Genomic DNA, 16461 nt, shown 5'->3' with positions numbered 1-16461 from the left:
ACTGCTTGTGAGAAGTGTAAGCAGAAGTTCTCAGGAAGCAGCGAGACAGGGGGCTGATTCCCAGTGTCCTCCTTGGATAGCACTGAGATACACCTGCACTACTTGCACTGGAGAGAGATCTTTCACTTTCAGAGTTGCCAGTGTAGGAAAATTATTCACTTCTTAGCAGTTTGCATGTTGATGGGTGTCTGATAGCTGTTCTTGGCCCATATATCCAGATGAGCCAAATGGATCTGCCAGACCATAATCCCATTCACAGGCACAGAAATCTCTAGGCAGGCAAACGATCCAAGCTGTAATGTCTCCCCCTAAATGAGCACCATGAATTTCAGCAAGATGTTTCTCAGCCCAGGACCTCAAGAAGCTACAGCATGCTCTGTGTCTCCCAGTCAACCGAGTGCTTACTTTCAGACAGGCTTGGCTATTTGTCTCACTGCTGTACAATGTTTTAGACACCGCTGGAAACAAAGTTATGGAGTCCTGGCTGCCAGACCCTGTTTCCCTAATCATGATATCCAGCCACAACATAACACTGCAGCTTTATTCAGCCTGTACACACAAACCAGCTCAGGAGGCATTTTTATCCCCGTCCCTTCCAACATCTCAAGTGCACAAAGTGTGAGTGCACTGAACAGATGTCAGTATTTAAAAAGACAACCACAAAGAACAAAAACACCAACCAAAAAGAGATGGTAAAATGACAGAGGAAGAGAAGCAGCAGCTCTCAGTCCTCAATGAAAATGAGTGATATGAAGACTGGAGTAAAGACGCTGTAGGTCTACTCCACCCAGAGAGGACCTGGGCACCTGGGATTACCTTTTCTTTTGAAGATAGTGTTGGATGAACAAATTTCCTGTACAGGAGGCTGGAGCCTTTCGTGTATGGAGACAGCAGCCAAGCTACAAAAGCTATTTTGAGTTCATAGTAGAATGGAAACCTAGAAGAAAAAGAGCTGTTAATGTCTGCTCCAAATTTAACCGCTGCCCTTAATCAGAGAGGACCAGGAAGGGACTGGCCAGCCCTGGTTAGGGCAGCTTTTGTTCACGAAGGAATACAAAGACCAAATATATTCGTTTATCTTTGCGCACATCTCAAATAGGTATGTGGGTACACTTTCACTCGAGTATCAGGGCTATTATTTAATTGTCTGGAAGAGACTCTGCTATGTGATAAGAGGAGATTTCTACATGCAAAGAGCACAGATGCTGCCTTCACAGCATCCCCAGTCATTATCACAGAGCAAAGAACAAACCAGCAAATCATTATTGCATCAATACGTTTGTGCATCTTTCATCCCTCTGCCTTTCTGCTTTTAAGATAAAACTTACCTGACTAAAACTGAAACACAAGAAACTTTGTTGTCCAAGCAACATAAATGTGCAGACCCACACTGTGGCTTTCAGGTAGTCCTGGAAAACATGCAGGACACAAACTAACAGGACATGCTTTAGCTGTAACAACAAGCCACAGACTTCTTGAGAGCAGATGATGTCCTCTTTTCTGGAGGACAAAGCTTAGAACTCAAGGCTCTAAGTCTTGAGGCCAGCTAGCAGCATCCTCTTGCGGGCATCTCTGTGTCCCTTTTTTCCCCTTGTAAGCATTTCCATGTTCTTTCTGTTTGATGCCAAAGACCATCTCCCATCTGATGCTCACCAGCAAAGAAAGATATCCGTGAATGTCTCCGCTGTTGTGAAAAGCGCAAATATGATCCAGTACATCATCCATTTGACCTGGTAAACAAAAATAGTAGCCCAGTCATTTTTCCCCAAAGGCGTCAAGCTATCTCAGACAGACACAAGTGCACAGAATAACACAGAAAAAAGGTTCTTCCCCACCCCCTGCATATTTAACAATCACTACGGACTTGAAGACACCAGAGCTTTCCCCATCTCAGAGCATAACATGTCAGACTTCCACACAAACCCCTGGGAAGGAAGTCTGGGGCCTTTAGGATTTGTCTTACGAAAAGAACAATAGCTTGACTCTGTCCCTACAGAGGAAGGTCCACTGGCCAGTGTAGGACCACAGCCCTATCACAGGCAATTAAAAATCTTACTTGGCTCATCTTAATAGCAACGGCTAATACCAGAAGTTTGGCCAAACTGCAATTAAGACAAAATGTAATTACTTACATACTATCTGCAGGCAGTGGAATCCAGACAGGAAGAGATAGAGAGGTAACTGCTCATCCCGTGACCCAGGGCTCACGAGCACAATCAACTCACCACAACTCATTGAATTAGCGTGCATCAGCCGAGTGACGGTGCCCTCTCACATCCACCCCCTAAGCCCATTGAGGTGGCAAGGGTAAGTCAATTAGGCTAAATCTCTTACCCAGGGCTTAGGTGAGGGCAGTTTACCTCATATCCAGTAGCGAAAGCATGTGCTGTGCTGTCACTGTGTTCAACTATGGTAATTCCACCATGGGGTGGACTGCTTGCTGGGAGATTTATGGATTATCGCTCACAGCCAACCGTGAGCCAACAGAAGGCCAACCATGTCCTGGGCGGCATCAAAAGAAGTGTGGCCAGCAGGGCAAGGGAAGTGATTCTGTCCCTCCATTCCTCTCTTGCGAGACCTCTTCTGGAGTATTGTGTCCAGTTCTGGAAACCTCAACGTAAGAAGGATATGGAGCTGTTGGAACGGGTCCAGCAGAGGCTGCAAGGATGATCAGAGGGCTGGAGCACCTCCCATACAAGGACAAGCTGAGAGAGTTGGGGCTGTTCAGCCTGGAGGAGAGAAGGCTCTGAGGAGACCTTATAGCGACCTTCCAGTACCTGAAGGAGCTACAAGAAAGCTGCGGAGGGACTGTTCACAAAGGCTTGTAGTGATAGGACTAGGGGCAATGGTAACAAACTGGAGAGGGGAAGATTTAGACTAGATGCAAAGAGGAATTTCTTCACCATGAGAGTGGTGAGGCACTGGCACAGGTTGCCTAAGGAAGTTGTGGCTGCCCCATCCCTGGAGGTGTTCAAGGCCAGGTTGGATGGTGTCCCACCTAGTGGGAGGTGTCCCTGCCATCACAGGGGGTTTGGAACTAGACGACCTTTAAGATCCCTTCCAACCCAAACCATTCTATGATTCTGTCTCCTTTTGCAGAAATAGTGACAGACATACAAAGTCTTTGGGGACTGTGTCTTGGTCAGGGAAACATTAATAAGCTTGAGTAACTCAGGAATCTGGGGTTTTTTTGTCACCAAAAGCTGAACAGCATTTAAAAGCACAGCTAAGCCATTCTGATGTATTCAGTATTGGCTCTTCTTGGGCTGGAAAGACACAATGTATTTGCTACATGCCACCAGCATTTCCAGTGATTTTTACCAAGTGATGAGATGCTTCTCTCCTGTGGCACAGTCACATCAGGGAGATGATGTAAGGAATAATTTCTAAGTACTGGAGATGAGAGAGAAATCTTTTATTCCCTCTCAACAATTTTTTTCCATTGTAGAATTGTAAAACTTAAAGTTCTAACGGCTTTCAGGATCTTTCTCTCCAAAGGAAAAGAGATGGCAAGACAAAAGGTGTTAATTTGATGGAAAAATTGTTGTCTAATTAGCTCTATTTGAAAATGAAGATTCCTAAGCAGCTTTGCTGAAATGTTAGGAAGCTTAAGGCAAGTAAAATCCATAAAAATACATGAATTAGAGGATTGGACCTTGTTACCTAAGCCTGGGCTAATTGCAACAGAATAAGGGAAGGCCGAAAAGAACGCAGTGCAAGAGGGATACCCACACCAGGTGCCACACTGGGGAAGGGAGGATGGAGGTGGCAACAAATCTGGATCTCAACAGCTTTGAAATCCGTTGCTCCATCTTCTCCTTAAAGCTGTGAGGACGGCACCTGTAGTTTCTCTCAGTTGCCCTGCAGGTACTGAAATTAACCCGATCGCCTGTCATCCAGCTAGATAATTGCTCCCCTGGGATTTATATGTATATTTATACGTATGTTTATATGTATATTTATATTTAGTGTTGCAGCAGTAAAATGGCATTACCAATCTAGACAGGACGTTAAGAAGAATTTCTTCACCATGAGAGTGGTGAGACACTGGCACAGGTTGCCCAGGGAGGTTGTGGCTGCCCCATTCCTGGATGTATTCAAGGCCAGGTTGGATGGGGCCTTGGGCAGCCCGGTCTAGTGGGATGTCCCTGCCGACGGCAGGGGGGTTGGAACTGGGTGTTCTTTAAGGTCCCTTCCAACCCAAACTATACTATGATACTATGAAATGCCTGAGAGCATTGTTCCCAGGGCAGCTTCTGCCCAACATTTTACGTAACTGTGACTCCCTCAAAGTTCCCTGCCAGCACAGTTCTGTCAGCTGGACATCACTGCCAGCAAAACTTTTGAACACAAACCAAGATCTGGTGTGGATGGGCTGGGATCAGCCTAAAACCCTATTTAACAAAAATGACTATTACCAAGCAGAATAAAAAGTTTTGAGTAGCAAATGAAGCCTTGTTCTGTGTCAGTGTAAATTACTACTCTTTTTTTTACCCAATCAGACCCCAAATGGACACAGTCCCGCAAGGGATGCACCGAACTGAAAAACAATTGGAAGTGTAGACCAGGTCTTAGATCTGCTCTTCCCACATTTGGGTCACGACCCCATGAGTTCCTCTTTCGCAACTGAATTTCCAACAGGAATTGGACACTTCAACAAAATATTTTCCAGAAAGAGACTATGGAAATGTTAAGTATTGGTGACAGACAGTACTTGGGGACGCAAGCGCACATCTCCAGCATTTCCAAGCAAAGGGTGCACAAACCTCCAGAAGTAGAGCTGTGCAAGGGCTGCAGGGCATTTTGCCTTAAGTATTTGATGTGTTCTGTAACACTTGCGATTCTCAGAATATCCAGAACCATTATCTGAAGGAGGGGATCGATAAAGGAAAAATCTCAATGGCCACAGGAAGTCCCAGTTTGAGGCTGCACTGAGGACTTAACAGGAGAGCCATCTACGTGGTTAACCAGAGGGAAAAACAGGGTTGTTATCCCCAGGACCTTGGGAGGATTGAAGAGTCAAGCTCTGAAGGCTCAGCTGGGTTCAGTGAAGTTAACAGAGCTCAGGTTGTGAAGGGAGCTACAAATCCTACAGGATGACAACAGCATCCAAGTGGTTTTGATTCTCCCACATTTCACTTTCCCCGATGGCCCCATATGCCTTTAGAAACTGGGGCCAGGGAAGATTTTCCTGCAAAAGGACAAGACGGCACATCCAGCAGCCAGACCTGCCTGTAAACAGGTCGCTCCACAAGGAAGGATATTTCTATCCAAGGATTCAGGCCTATGTGCTTCCAGTTGCCTCCTCTGATTCTGGTTTTGAAAGAGCAGCTAAAGCTTCAAGGCTCTTTGAAAAGGCTTTGATTTATGCTGCTCTTCAGAAAGAAAGGAAAACATGCAAAGCTCTGGATGCCGAACACCTTTTAAGTTGGCCGTATGTAGCTCGCACCACCGGAGACATAGCATACATTTGTCAGAGAACACATCAACTCTGTAGAGGAGCCAGGAGAACAAACCCAAGACTCCTTAGTTGAGACCTGTGCCTAGCAGTCAGCCAGTCCACCTTCAGGTCAGTCTTCCCCTTGTGATGGTTTATGAGCTTTCCCAGAACACAGGCAACACCTTTACAACGTGGTGAGGAGCAATCTCAGAAAACAAACCCTGCAGCATAGCCACAGATCTCATTACTCACGTATTCTTTGATGTCCTTTGACTTCACGGCTTTGTAAGAATAATATGCAGGGTAAAGAGTGCCAAATATAAGCCTGGAAAAAAACAAACAAGAAATAGATTAAATTGATTTCCTGTCACAGGGAAAGACTTCTCTTTTCTTGTCTATTAAATGTGTTTCTTACACTAGTAAAAAGTGTTAGGATTTGATTTAAGCTTGAGTGCACTAAGTACAGTACAGAAGTTATTTGCATCGATGAATTCACAGAAACTATTGGCAGTGACATGAATGAAGGGCAGGGAGTCAGGTTCACTTGCCTTTTGCAATGGTTTCCATAGCTGTACCTTACAAGTCACACACAAAACAAATCAAAAACTCAAACCAAACCAAATGAGGCCACCACATTTTTAAAAGGAAATTAAAAATTTCAAAATAATCTACTGTGAAACTAGGAACAAAGGAGTATTGCTTTCAAAGGCAAAACAAAGTAAGAATCATTTGTCTAAAATCCCTTCCACCTCTACTCAGCACCTTGAATAGCTGGCAGAGGGTAAAGCAACATCCAAGTTCTACTGGCGCAAGGGACTGAATGTTAGGGCCTCACCATACATTAAATCTGCTAAAGGGAAGAGCTCTGCACTGTTTGGTAAAGCAGATTTGGGCTCATCAAAAGAAGAGGAATTTGCACACCAAGATATGCCAACAGGATCAGGCCTAAAAATCCCAGCTCTGCTCTTCTTTCAGACAGTTTCATTTTCAAGCAAGAATAGGATGCTGTCAGCTTCAAGATTTCATGTAAGAAAGAAATAAGGATCTGTAAGTTAAAAATAGCCCTACTGAGAAAAAAACAGGGAGAATTTTTTAGACTAACTTCTCTCTGCATCACTGCCTGGCTGCGTATTCACTTCAATTATTCCGGACATAAGCAGAGGCTTGTCAAAACCACTTTGCCCTGCCTAGGTTTCGGTCAGTTTTATTCAATGCAGTAGGATGATGCTGCAAAGTCTGAACTTAATAGATTGCAGGGGAATGTTTATTGCCTTGCAACTACTCCTCTTTCCGTGGAAGCTCTTCTTTTAAATTCACAGCGCTGTTTCTGCTGCTCTTGGGAATGGAAACGATCAATGTTTCAATCCCTAATTGCAGAGCCACATGGACCTGCAGTTGTCTTTCCCATCCTGCCAGTATCAACTGTGTGCTGTGGGACTCATAATTACAGCTGAGTCCATTACGTGTATAAGACATTAAAAATTAACACTCTGGGAGATGATGTACCATCGTATTTCCCGTAGTTCAAGAAGATATTTGTGAAAGAATGGGGTGAGCCAGCACACATCTTGATTTCCAAAGCACCAACCAAAGACAATATGCCTGCTATTCATCATGCTTACCGTAGCATAGCTTAGCAAAACCTGAAGCACAATGCAGACCTCAGAAAAGCAGCTACTGAGTGAAGAGAGTCAGTATTTTACAGAGGCTTCACACTGGCTTCAAAAAGCTTTGCTGGAAACATCCAGTTCTGAATCTATTTCTCCCACAGGGGCTGTGCTATATGCAGGGGTTAGATACGAGCACTCAGAAACATTCTGGGAAACCAAACACATTTTTGACCCTTACAATATCTTCACAAACAGCAGCACCGGTTAAAGCAAGGAAGAGTGCACAGACAATAGCCTGATGCTGTTCTCACTGAAGACAATAAATATTCCCTCCGAGTTCAGTGGTAGCATGACCTAATCAAAAGAAAGTAGAGCTCACAAAAGAAAGCAAGCTTCACAATATTCAGAAACAAACAGCTGAGCACATGAATAATATTTTTGGCTCTCCTTACAAAAAGTACCGCATTTCTGTCCTTCCTTCTTGGCCTGGGCTGGCTGCTATCTCATGCTTTTATTTCCTGCAAATAATCACTAAATGATTGATATTCATTTCCTCAGTCTGTGCTGGTAATAGAGAGTAACTGGATCCTGAAAAAGCAAACAGTTTACAGGATCACTAGAAAAGAATTAGTTGCACAATAAACACTTGAAAACAATTCCTGTGAAGGAAAGAAACTGTGCAATACTTGCAGAGTAAGGGACAGTTAATGAGGTGATGTGCTCTCCCTAAATTGGAGATTGGAAGTTTCACTGATTTGCTTTCTAGTGTGTTGTGTGCATATATGGACATTTATTACTGCTATGGTTTACCAGACTGAAAACTGTTTTAAGGAATGTTGGATCCCAGTCTTGTCACTGCTGGGGCCTATCATGTGGCTTGGAGTCACTTAACCTTTGGGTACACCCTACAAAGGCAAGATAAAAGATCTTCAGGAATTTCTGTAAAGCATATTCAGGATTTTGGAGACACATGGGCATATTTCAGAAAGTCTCTTGAAACTACTGTCTTCACTGGGCTTTGGATGAAGCTTCAGTACTATTGATTTAATTTGATTTAATTCAAACATACACATCAATCCTCTATCTCCTCCCTCAGTTCCTCTCCTCTGCTGAAGACACCACTTCTATCTTCCCCCTCACTCAAGCTTCCTGCGTAAGTAAAGTTATCATTGACTCCCGTCTCCCTACATCCCCACGCTCGTACTGTTGTCAAATCACTCCTCCTGTACACTATATAAAAAACCAAGGCTGATTCTTTGTCCCTCTGCCCAAGCTACTAAGTCACCCTTTGCCTAAGTCTCCTTTCCAGCCTCCTTTGTGTGGTTTCCACCCCACTTGGGTGCACCAGTTTAAACCTCTCTCTCCCTCTGCCCACACATGCTCTCACTCCCTTTTGCCTACCAAGCTGAATTTTTGCTCCTTCCACTTCAATCCCTTCTCTCCTTTAATGTCTGTAGTTCCACCAGCTCTTACTCTGCTGCTCCTTGTATGTCTTTTCCCACACCCTGGAGCTCCTGTGGTCCTTGTCCCCCCTTTGCATAACAGCCCATCTCCTCTAAAACAAGCTGTTCCCTAACTGTTATCCTGACAGCCCAGTCTGGGAGGTAGTAGCTTAAATCACACAAATCCCAACCACGTCCTTTCCAAGTTCCTCCTCATCTCTCTAATCTTCCGCAACACTCCAGTTCTACCTGATGTCTCTGAACCACACCTCAGGACCTTCAGCTTTGGGCCCCTCACCACAAGAAGGATGTTGAGGCTCTGGAGTGTGTCCAGAGAAGAGCAACGAAGCTGGTGAAGGGGCTGGAGAACAAGTCTTACGAGGAGCGGCTGAGAGAGCTGGGGTTGTTTCGCCTGGAGAAGAGGAGGCTGAGGGGAGACCTTATTGCTCTCTACAACTACCTGAAAGGAGGTTGTGGAGAGGAGGGAGCTGGGCTCTTCTCCCAAGTGACTGAGGACAGGACAAGGGGGAATGGCCTGAAGCTCTGCCAGGGGAGATATCAGAAAAAAACTCTTCACGGAAAGAGTCATCGGGCACTGGAACAGGCTGCCCAGGGAGGTGGTCGAGTCGCCTTTGCTGGAGGTGTTTAAGGAACAGGTTGATGAAGTGCTGAGGGACATGGTTTAAGGGAGTGTTGGGAATGGTTGGACTTGATGATCCAGTCGGTCCTTTCCAACCTGGTGATTCTATGATTCCTCACATATCCCCAGAATCATAGCACAGACCCTCAGTTCCCTCCCACAACTGCCAGCTGACCCGGGAACCACATGTGCTGTGACTCCTTCTCTGGCAGAAGCACTGACTGCCTGACTGGTGCCTGCCAGCTGGCAAGACACACTAACAACCTACCCATGGAGACAACACTACAGCTTTTACCTTCTGGAGGACACCGCTATGAGACAACAACCTATCCAGCAGCTAATTTTTATGAATAATGTAGACACTTAATATGTGAGACCTCTCTGACCCATCTATTTTGGCCACAAGCGTTTTGCAGATCCCAAAAGTTAGCAGCAGTGGAAACACAGATTGCTTAAGCCTCATTTCCTAAGGAAACCAGGCTACAAATACAGAGTCAATCCACTCCCCACCCATTTCCATCTTTCAAAGCTCCTTTGAATGAGCTATTTACCCTGAAAAGCCTTGGCTCTTTTACCCTCTGTGCAAAGGCAGCAGCAGACATCCTGATCAGCAAACCACAGACTCCCACAGTTTGATGTAGTAGTTCCTACATTTAAAGCTATAGAGATGTGTTCCTAAAGTCTGAGCTAAAGTACCTTAGGGTATAGGGAAAAGCAAGGAAGCAGTGAGATTCATCAGTGAGTTAGGAAAAACTCACTTCCAGTGCTAAACAAATAACCCCAACAGCCTAACAAGTCTTGCACTGCTCCATGCTGGAGGTGTACATCAACTACAATCACCTTGGAAAAGGACAAAAGAGCAGCTGTAAATAAATCACTGAAGAGTCAACTAATTGTGCAACAGGAGGCAAAAATCTAAGTAAAAGGTCAGTCTTCCTAAAGAACAGGATGAGGATTAATGCTGAGAATCTTATAATCCTATTAGGCACAGCAGCAGCAGCAATCCCCTGTCTGGACTGCTACGCGCACTTCTGGTCATTCTTTGTCAAAAGGGACACGGTGGAGGCAAAAGGGGAGAACAAGGGCAACGAAAGTGCATGGAAGCCCATTGGGCAAGATCCATACGAGAGGATGTAAATATCACAATTGTTTGTTTTGCAAGGACAAATAACAGAGGTTAATCACTTCTACTCCTGATGCAGTGTAAGGAGATGTTCAACTGAATCAAGAGAACCAAGTTAAAAAGGAGGGGAGACTCCCTCCCTATCACCAGGAGTTCATCTGTGGAACTGACTAACTGCATTTATTCATATAATTATATTACATAGGATCTGAGGTTTAGTTCTGGCTCGTGTTATTTAAGTTTACTACTAAAACACTAAATAATAGTAAATAACACTAAAAGAGAGGAAAGGATGCTGCTTCCCATATTGTGCAGTTTCCTGATTATCAGGCAAATATTAAAGCAACTGGGTGGCTCCTCTTCAGCAATCTCTGTGATATTCCAGGGGAGCAGCTGCACCATCACCAAACCTCCTTCTGTCTCCACTTATGAGCATGGCCACAGCCCAGCCTGGCCGCAATTCCTTGTCTGGATCTGCTAGCGCAGTGATCTGACCATCACAGAGCATGGGGTAACCCAGATGTGACAATATCCCTCGTAGCATCTGGGTTATAGCCTGGGGATCAGCATTAGAGCTGGTACCAGGACCTTGGAGGGCCCCACATGACATCTCGAGTTCTGATGATTTGGTGATGCTACTTTCCCTACGACAGGCCTGATCTTACAGTCATTTCCCTGCAAAATTAACTCTCGCATTCCATACAGCAGCTAATGAAATAAATGGGAAGACTCACAATGATTCTCTGGAGTACTGGCCAGGATTCTCTGGAGTTCTTTTAACCACACAGATATTTTCCGGATGGTAACTCACTGTTAACTACCTGGGTTGGGGCAACCCCAAACACAACTGCAGGCTGGGTGGAGAATGGATTGAGAGCAGCCCTGCAGAGAAGGACTTGGGTTGCTGGTGGATGAGAAGCTCAACATGAGCTCAAGGTGCGCCTGCAGCCCAGAAAGCCAACCACATCCTGGGCTGCATCAAAAGAAGCATGGCCAGCAGGTCGAGGCAGGGGATTCTGCCCCTTTACTCAGCTCTAGTGAGATTTCACCTGGAGTCCTGTATCCAGCTATAGACTCCTCTCTAGAGGAGAGACATGGACCTGTTGGAAAAACTCCAAAGGAGGCCATGAAGATGATCAGAAGGCTGGAGCACCTCTCACACAAAGACAGGCTGAGTGAGTTGGGCTTGTTCAGCCTGAAGAAGAGAAGGCTCTGGGAAGACCTTATAGCAACCTTCCAGTAATGAAAGGGCGCTACAGGAAAGCTGGAGAGGGGCTGTTTATCAGGGAGTGCAGGATGATCTTTAAGGTGCCTTCCAACTCAAACTATTCTATGATTCTAAGCTACGAATATACCAGCATGGTGCCATTCACATCCCAAGCCACCCAAGTTTTGCTCATCTAGTTACCATGCCACCAGCTGTGTTTGGGCTGCCCAAACATTTAGAATGCTGTACTACTGCAACATAAATAGAACAGCCCTTATTTTGCCCATAAATAACAAATGTTTCAATACCATCGACACACAGCAGCCAAGATGGCAAACTTCTGCTCAAACACAAGGATGGACACATTTAGGAATCATTGAAATATTTCCTGTTTCTTCAACATGTTCACTGGCTGAAGCACGTTTCTTATGCAGAGAGCAGCAGCTGAGCTGTCACCATGCCAGCGTTCCTCGCTGAAACCGCCATGAAGGGTGCCAGTAGGTTTGCGCTCCTTATGATGAGTCGTAATTAATTCACATTGTGCCACAGATTAAAAATAAATGGCACTGCATTTGCACCAAAGGTTCCCAGTCTAAATCCAGCAGCTGTGGAAGCGAAAATAAGCAGCACACAATGTCAGGGAAAGAGTTAACGTGAGCCCCTTGACAGGCCAAATGCCTGATATCCAAGAATCTACTAGGGTGGAAGAAGCACCAGCTGCAGAGAAGGTGGCTCCAGGCTGATATTCCCTGGGAGATGGCTCCTGCAGATTCTTTGTGGTCTTTTTTTCCAGCAGAACAGGTGCTGCACGGTGGCTCCAAGGCAGCCAAGAACTTACTTGTTCACTCTAGGAGTGACAGCTGAGGACATCCCCACCCTGGCACCAGGAGATGTGGATACCGCACCATGCCAGCCTGACAACTCGATACACTCGGAGAATACAAAAGGCGCATGGCACCTGAGTGACAAAAACACGTCTCAAGGAAAGCGCTGGGCCTTCACACCCCTGAGACAGATCAGGCTCATTTCAAACTCCATTTGCAACTGGAATCAAACATTCTCCCTAGGCTGGTTCTGTGCTGCCAAGGACAACCGTGCAGCTGTGCCCGTGTCACTTGGCCACTCGAACTGCCTCTACGAGTATTAACAAGGTGTAAAGCTCTACTTGAATGGCCACCCAGCACGTCCCTCTGCTTTAGGAAACATTCCTCCCCACCTCCTCAGTGGGTCACCTGAGAACTTGTCCTCATGAGCAGTTCTGAAGCACCCACAGTGCTGAGGAAACAGAGGCAGACCCAGTAGAACTCCGCATCTAACACAAAGATGCTTTGCTTCCCATCCAGATGCACCTCTGACTTCTCAGTCAGGCTACCACAGGAGCAAACTGCAAACTTCATCTTGGTTAACGTAACCTAACGGCTGGTGAAACCTAATCACTTCTCTTGGTGAAACTACAGGGTAAAGGGACACCCAACTGTCCTTCCAGCAGAAATAGTAAGAGCAAGGGCTGTCCTTGATGCTTCTAATTTAAGCAGTCTCGATCCTCCCAAAGAAGCACACACTTCTCTCCAGTTGACACCACCTTTTTTTTCACCCTCAGCCACGGCACTCCTCACATGGGACCTGCCAGGCACAAAGAGGTGAAGAGATGTGGCGAGGGGGACAGGTGGAGGAAGTGGCCTTAGCCAGCCTGGAGCGAGGACGTAACTCTTACATTTACTCGTGGATGAGATCCTACATCCAGACTTGTCTAAAGCAGCAAGCATTATTTCCTTTATCCCACTTCTTGTTATAGGCAGAAGGTGGAAATGCTAAAACAACACTGCTGAGGGAGAGACCTTGTAAAATATTGGGATCATTAAAGATAACGCATGTGATGACTACTAAAAGCTGATGTTCCTACTAAACCTACCTGCACTGAAGGGTCTCACAGGGCTGATATTTACGTGGACACCCTTAAGTGTCATATTTAAAGCTCAACCAAGATTAAGCAGATACGTCATCCTTGCCACGGTTTTTGTTCTGGGCTCTCTTCGAACTCAGGCAGAACTGCATCAGTTTACACACAAGCTAATGCTTCCAAGTTCTCTTTACAGCTCCTCAGAACAGAAAAGGCCTGGGTAGCTGCTATAAAAATGCCCCATGGCTCTGCAGCTATTTTGGGAAGCCAATTTACTGCAGGTAGATGGCTTACTAAGCTGGTCTGTTCTGCTTCATACTGTCTTCAGTGGAGCTGCCTGGTCCAGTGGAGATGGGCTGCTGATGAGCAAGGGGAATTTGTTTGCCACTGAAGCAACGCTTTAAAGGAAGGGTCATACATGGAGAATTTGTGTGGGGTCCCCACCCATCGGTGAGAAGCTGAGAGTTGATAGAAATGCTGCGCCTGGTACACACCACGAGGCTCCGAGCAGCTGCCTGTGAGAGATAATGTTTCGTGGGCGTCATTGGAGGCATTTGCCCTGTTGCTGCTCTCCCCTTCTCTGTGCTTCAGCTCAGCAGGATCCCAGCAGAAAGCAGCCCACAGCACTGGGCTTCCTCCCACTGCTCGCATAGCTCACAGCTTCATTCAGACCCTTTCTGGGAGAAGAAATAATTCATCAAAGTGTGATACTGAGAGGAATAAAATTGGTGGAAGAAAACACTCTCTGTTATGTGACCAGGTCAGATCTTCACCCAGCTTCACCGCTCCAAAAAGGGAAGGTTAAGCATCTGTGTGCCCATAATGTCTTTTCCCTATCCAGAAGCTCATATAGCTCCTGCTCCTGCTTTGAGAGCCCTGTCTTTTTCCAAGCCAAATAAACGGCAATTTGAAAACTAAATGGTATGTTTTCAATGGAAAGGGCTGCTTTTCATGACTCTGGAGAGGGGGGATATTTATGTGGAAAAGGCTTTCTTAAAAGCACTGACATTATATTCCAGAGATGGCAGATGGTTTAAAATCTGTATTGTGAGTTCGCCTGCAGATTTATGGTAGGCTCACAATACAAAAAGGAACAGAAAGAGACGTATAACCCAACCAAACTAATATCTAGCCTAAAAAAGATGTAAAATAGACTATACATCAACATAGCAACTCCACATTATTTTCATGCTAAACCTCAACTAGCATGCTGCAAGTATTATTTTTGAGTTATTTTAACTGATGCTACAAGAATCAACCTTTAGGAAGCATAAACACATACAGAAATCCCATTTTAGAGCATAATCCTACACTGTGTACACTAAAATTCAGTTCAGGTCATGGAAGTCCTTCACCATCAAACCATAATTACTACCACTCATTGAGGAGATGGCAAGAAACACAAACACTCCTGTTTGTCTATTCCTCACTGAAAGACAGCTTTAGACTTCAAGTTTTGTACTCACGGGACAGAAAACAGTAATAAAAAGTTAAATTAAACTATAACTCATCCAAATCAATTGCAACATGATCTCCTTAGAGTAATATTACTTTATCTTCCCAGGGACAGAATACCACTAGAAGTCCATAACTAAGTGCAAGGAATATTTTAACTCACCAATATAATCTAAAAAGCAAACCAAAGGCCTCTCTGGCTCAGATATTCAGCATGAAAAATGTTGACTTCCAATGGGTTGACAATAATTCAAACCACTGACACAAATCGAGCAGTCCCAAGGCTGTCTCAGAGATCTCCACAAGCTCTTGGAGGAGGGTGGAAACCTCAGTTTGATCTCTACACTAGCCAAAGAGAGCGGTTTGGTATAAGAAAAAATATCAGGTATGGTCACAGCCAGCTTGGTGCAAAATAGCCTGAAGAGAAAGTCTTACTACTGTCTGGACTTATCTATAATATGCTAGTAAATTAACAACTTCTTCCATTAGTAACCGACCACAACTTCTTACACCTCTGAGGACTCTAAAACATGAACTTGAAAAATTAGAAGACCAACCATTCGGAGGGACCAGCCATACTGAAAACACATGGGACTCAACTCAGTTGCAAGCTCTATGTTCCAGAGCTGGTGTCTAACTCCTAGTTAAGTTTAAAAAAAAACAACCAAAAAACTCCAAGCCCACCTCTAAACCATCAAACCCATCTCTAAAACATCTCCTCTCATTTTGATAACACATTTCAGAGAAGGACTTCAAAGAGCAGTGTATGTAGTGACCTGAGTATCAAAGTCAACAGCACTTCCATTGATTTCTGATTATGTCTTTTTCATTAGTGTTTTATCTCTGGTTTGAATGATAAGGCCAAGTGAGACCCAGTTGAAATTACACAGGAAGCTCATGTCAGAGACATGAATGGTATCCAGTTCCCAACTCCAGTTTTAAAGCAAGAGCGTAGAAAAACCAAGGCAAGATGATTCTACAGGTAATTTCAGAATATTCCGACCATCTGAATGCTTCTGTTAGTATGAGTATCAGAATGCGACATGCTATATATAACAGCTTCAACATTGCAGGGAGTTCACGGGCCATGCAAACCACATTTCCCTTTGTGGCCCACAGAGACAGACTGGTATTTCTTCTGGACACTGTAACAACATTTTAGGGAGAGGCTGGGCACCTGCTTTTTTATACTACGACTTGCATAATTTCTTTTAAAGAAGGAAAGAAAGGAAAATGAGACACTGTCATACAGCTTGAAAAAGACAGACTTCTAGTCTTTTCTCATATGCATTTGACAATGATTTCTAGTTAATAGAGTTCCTTCCTCTAAGGTCTTTTCTCATTTAATTCATCCCTTTTAATCCTTCTATTTTATATGGCTAATAACAGCATCTTAATGAAATGCATGGTATAACTGAGATAAACAAGGAGGGAGAGATCTCCAGATGGAGCTGAACTGATACAGACCTACCTGTAGTCTGACCTAGACATAAAGGAGAGGAAACCAGAAGGAAGCAAGCCTCTGTACTGAAGCCACGGATCACTAATGAATAATCAGAGCTTCTGGCTACACCTCTGAATTCAGCTTCAACTACCAGAAAAATTATTTGTGTCTAATTAAAATAAATTAGAAGAAAAATGACC

General features: G+C 44.7%; 1 protein-coding gene across 18 annotated transcripts in view; it reads right to left on the bottom strand.

Moving 5' to 3' along the window:
- REEP1 (receptor accessory protein 1) overlaps positions 1-16461 on the bottom strand; it is a 92515-nt gene that overhangs the window by 35753 nt on the left and 40301 nt on the right. For all 18 annotated transcript variants that reach the window (XM_054065491.1, XM_054065488.1, XM_054065489.1 and 15 more), the window contains 3 exons: positions 5693-5765; positions 1654-1730; positions 817-937 (listed from right to left, as the gene is read on the bottom strand). In XM_054065491.1, the coding sequence (XP_053921466.1) occupies positions 817-937; positions 1654-1721 (189 nt within the window). In that variant the 5' untranslated portion in view covers positions 1722-1730; positions 5693-5765. The remainder of the gene's footprint in view (positions 1-816; positions 938-1653; positions 1731-5692; positions 5766-16461) is intronic.

Source organism: Cuculus canorus, chromosome 4 (assembly GCF_017976375.1).
Source record: "Cuculus canorus isolate bCucCan1 chromosome 4, bCucCan1.pri, whole genome shotgun sequence".
NCBI classification, from domain to species: domain Eukaryota; kingdom Metazoa; phylum Chordata; class Aves; order Cuculiformes; family Cuculidae; genus Cuculus; species Cuculus canorus.
The sequence above is the reverse complement of the archived record's forward strand: the minus strand, read 5'-3'. Positions and strand labels throughout refer to the sequence as shown.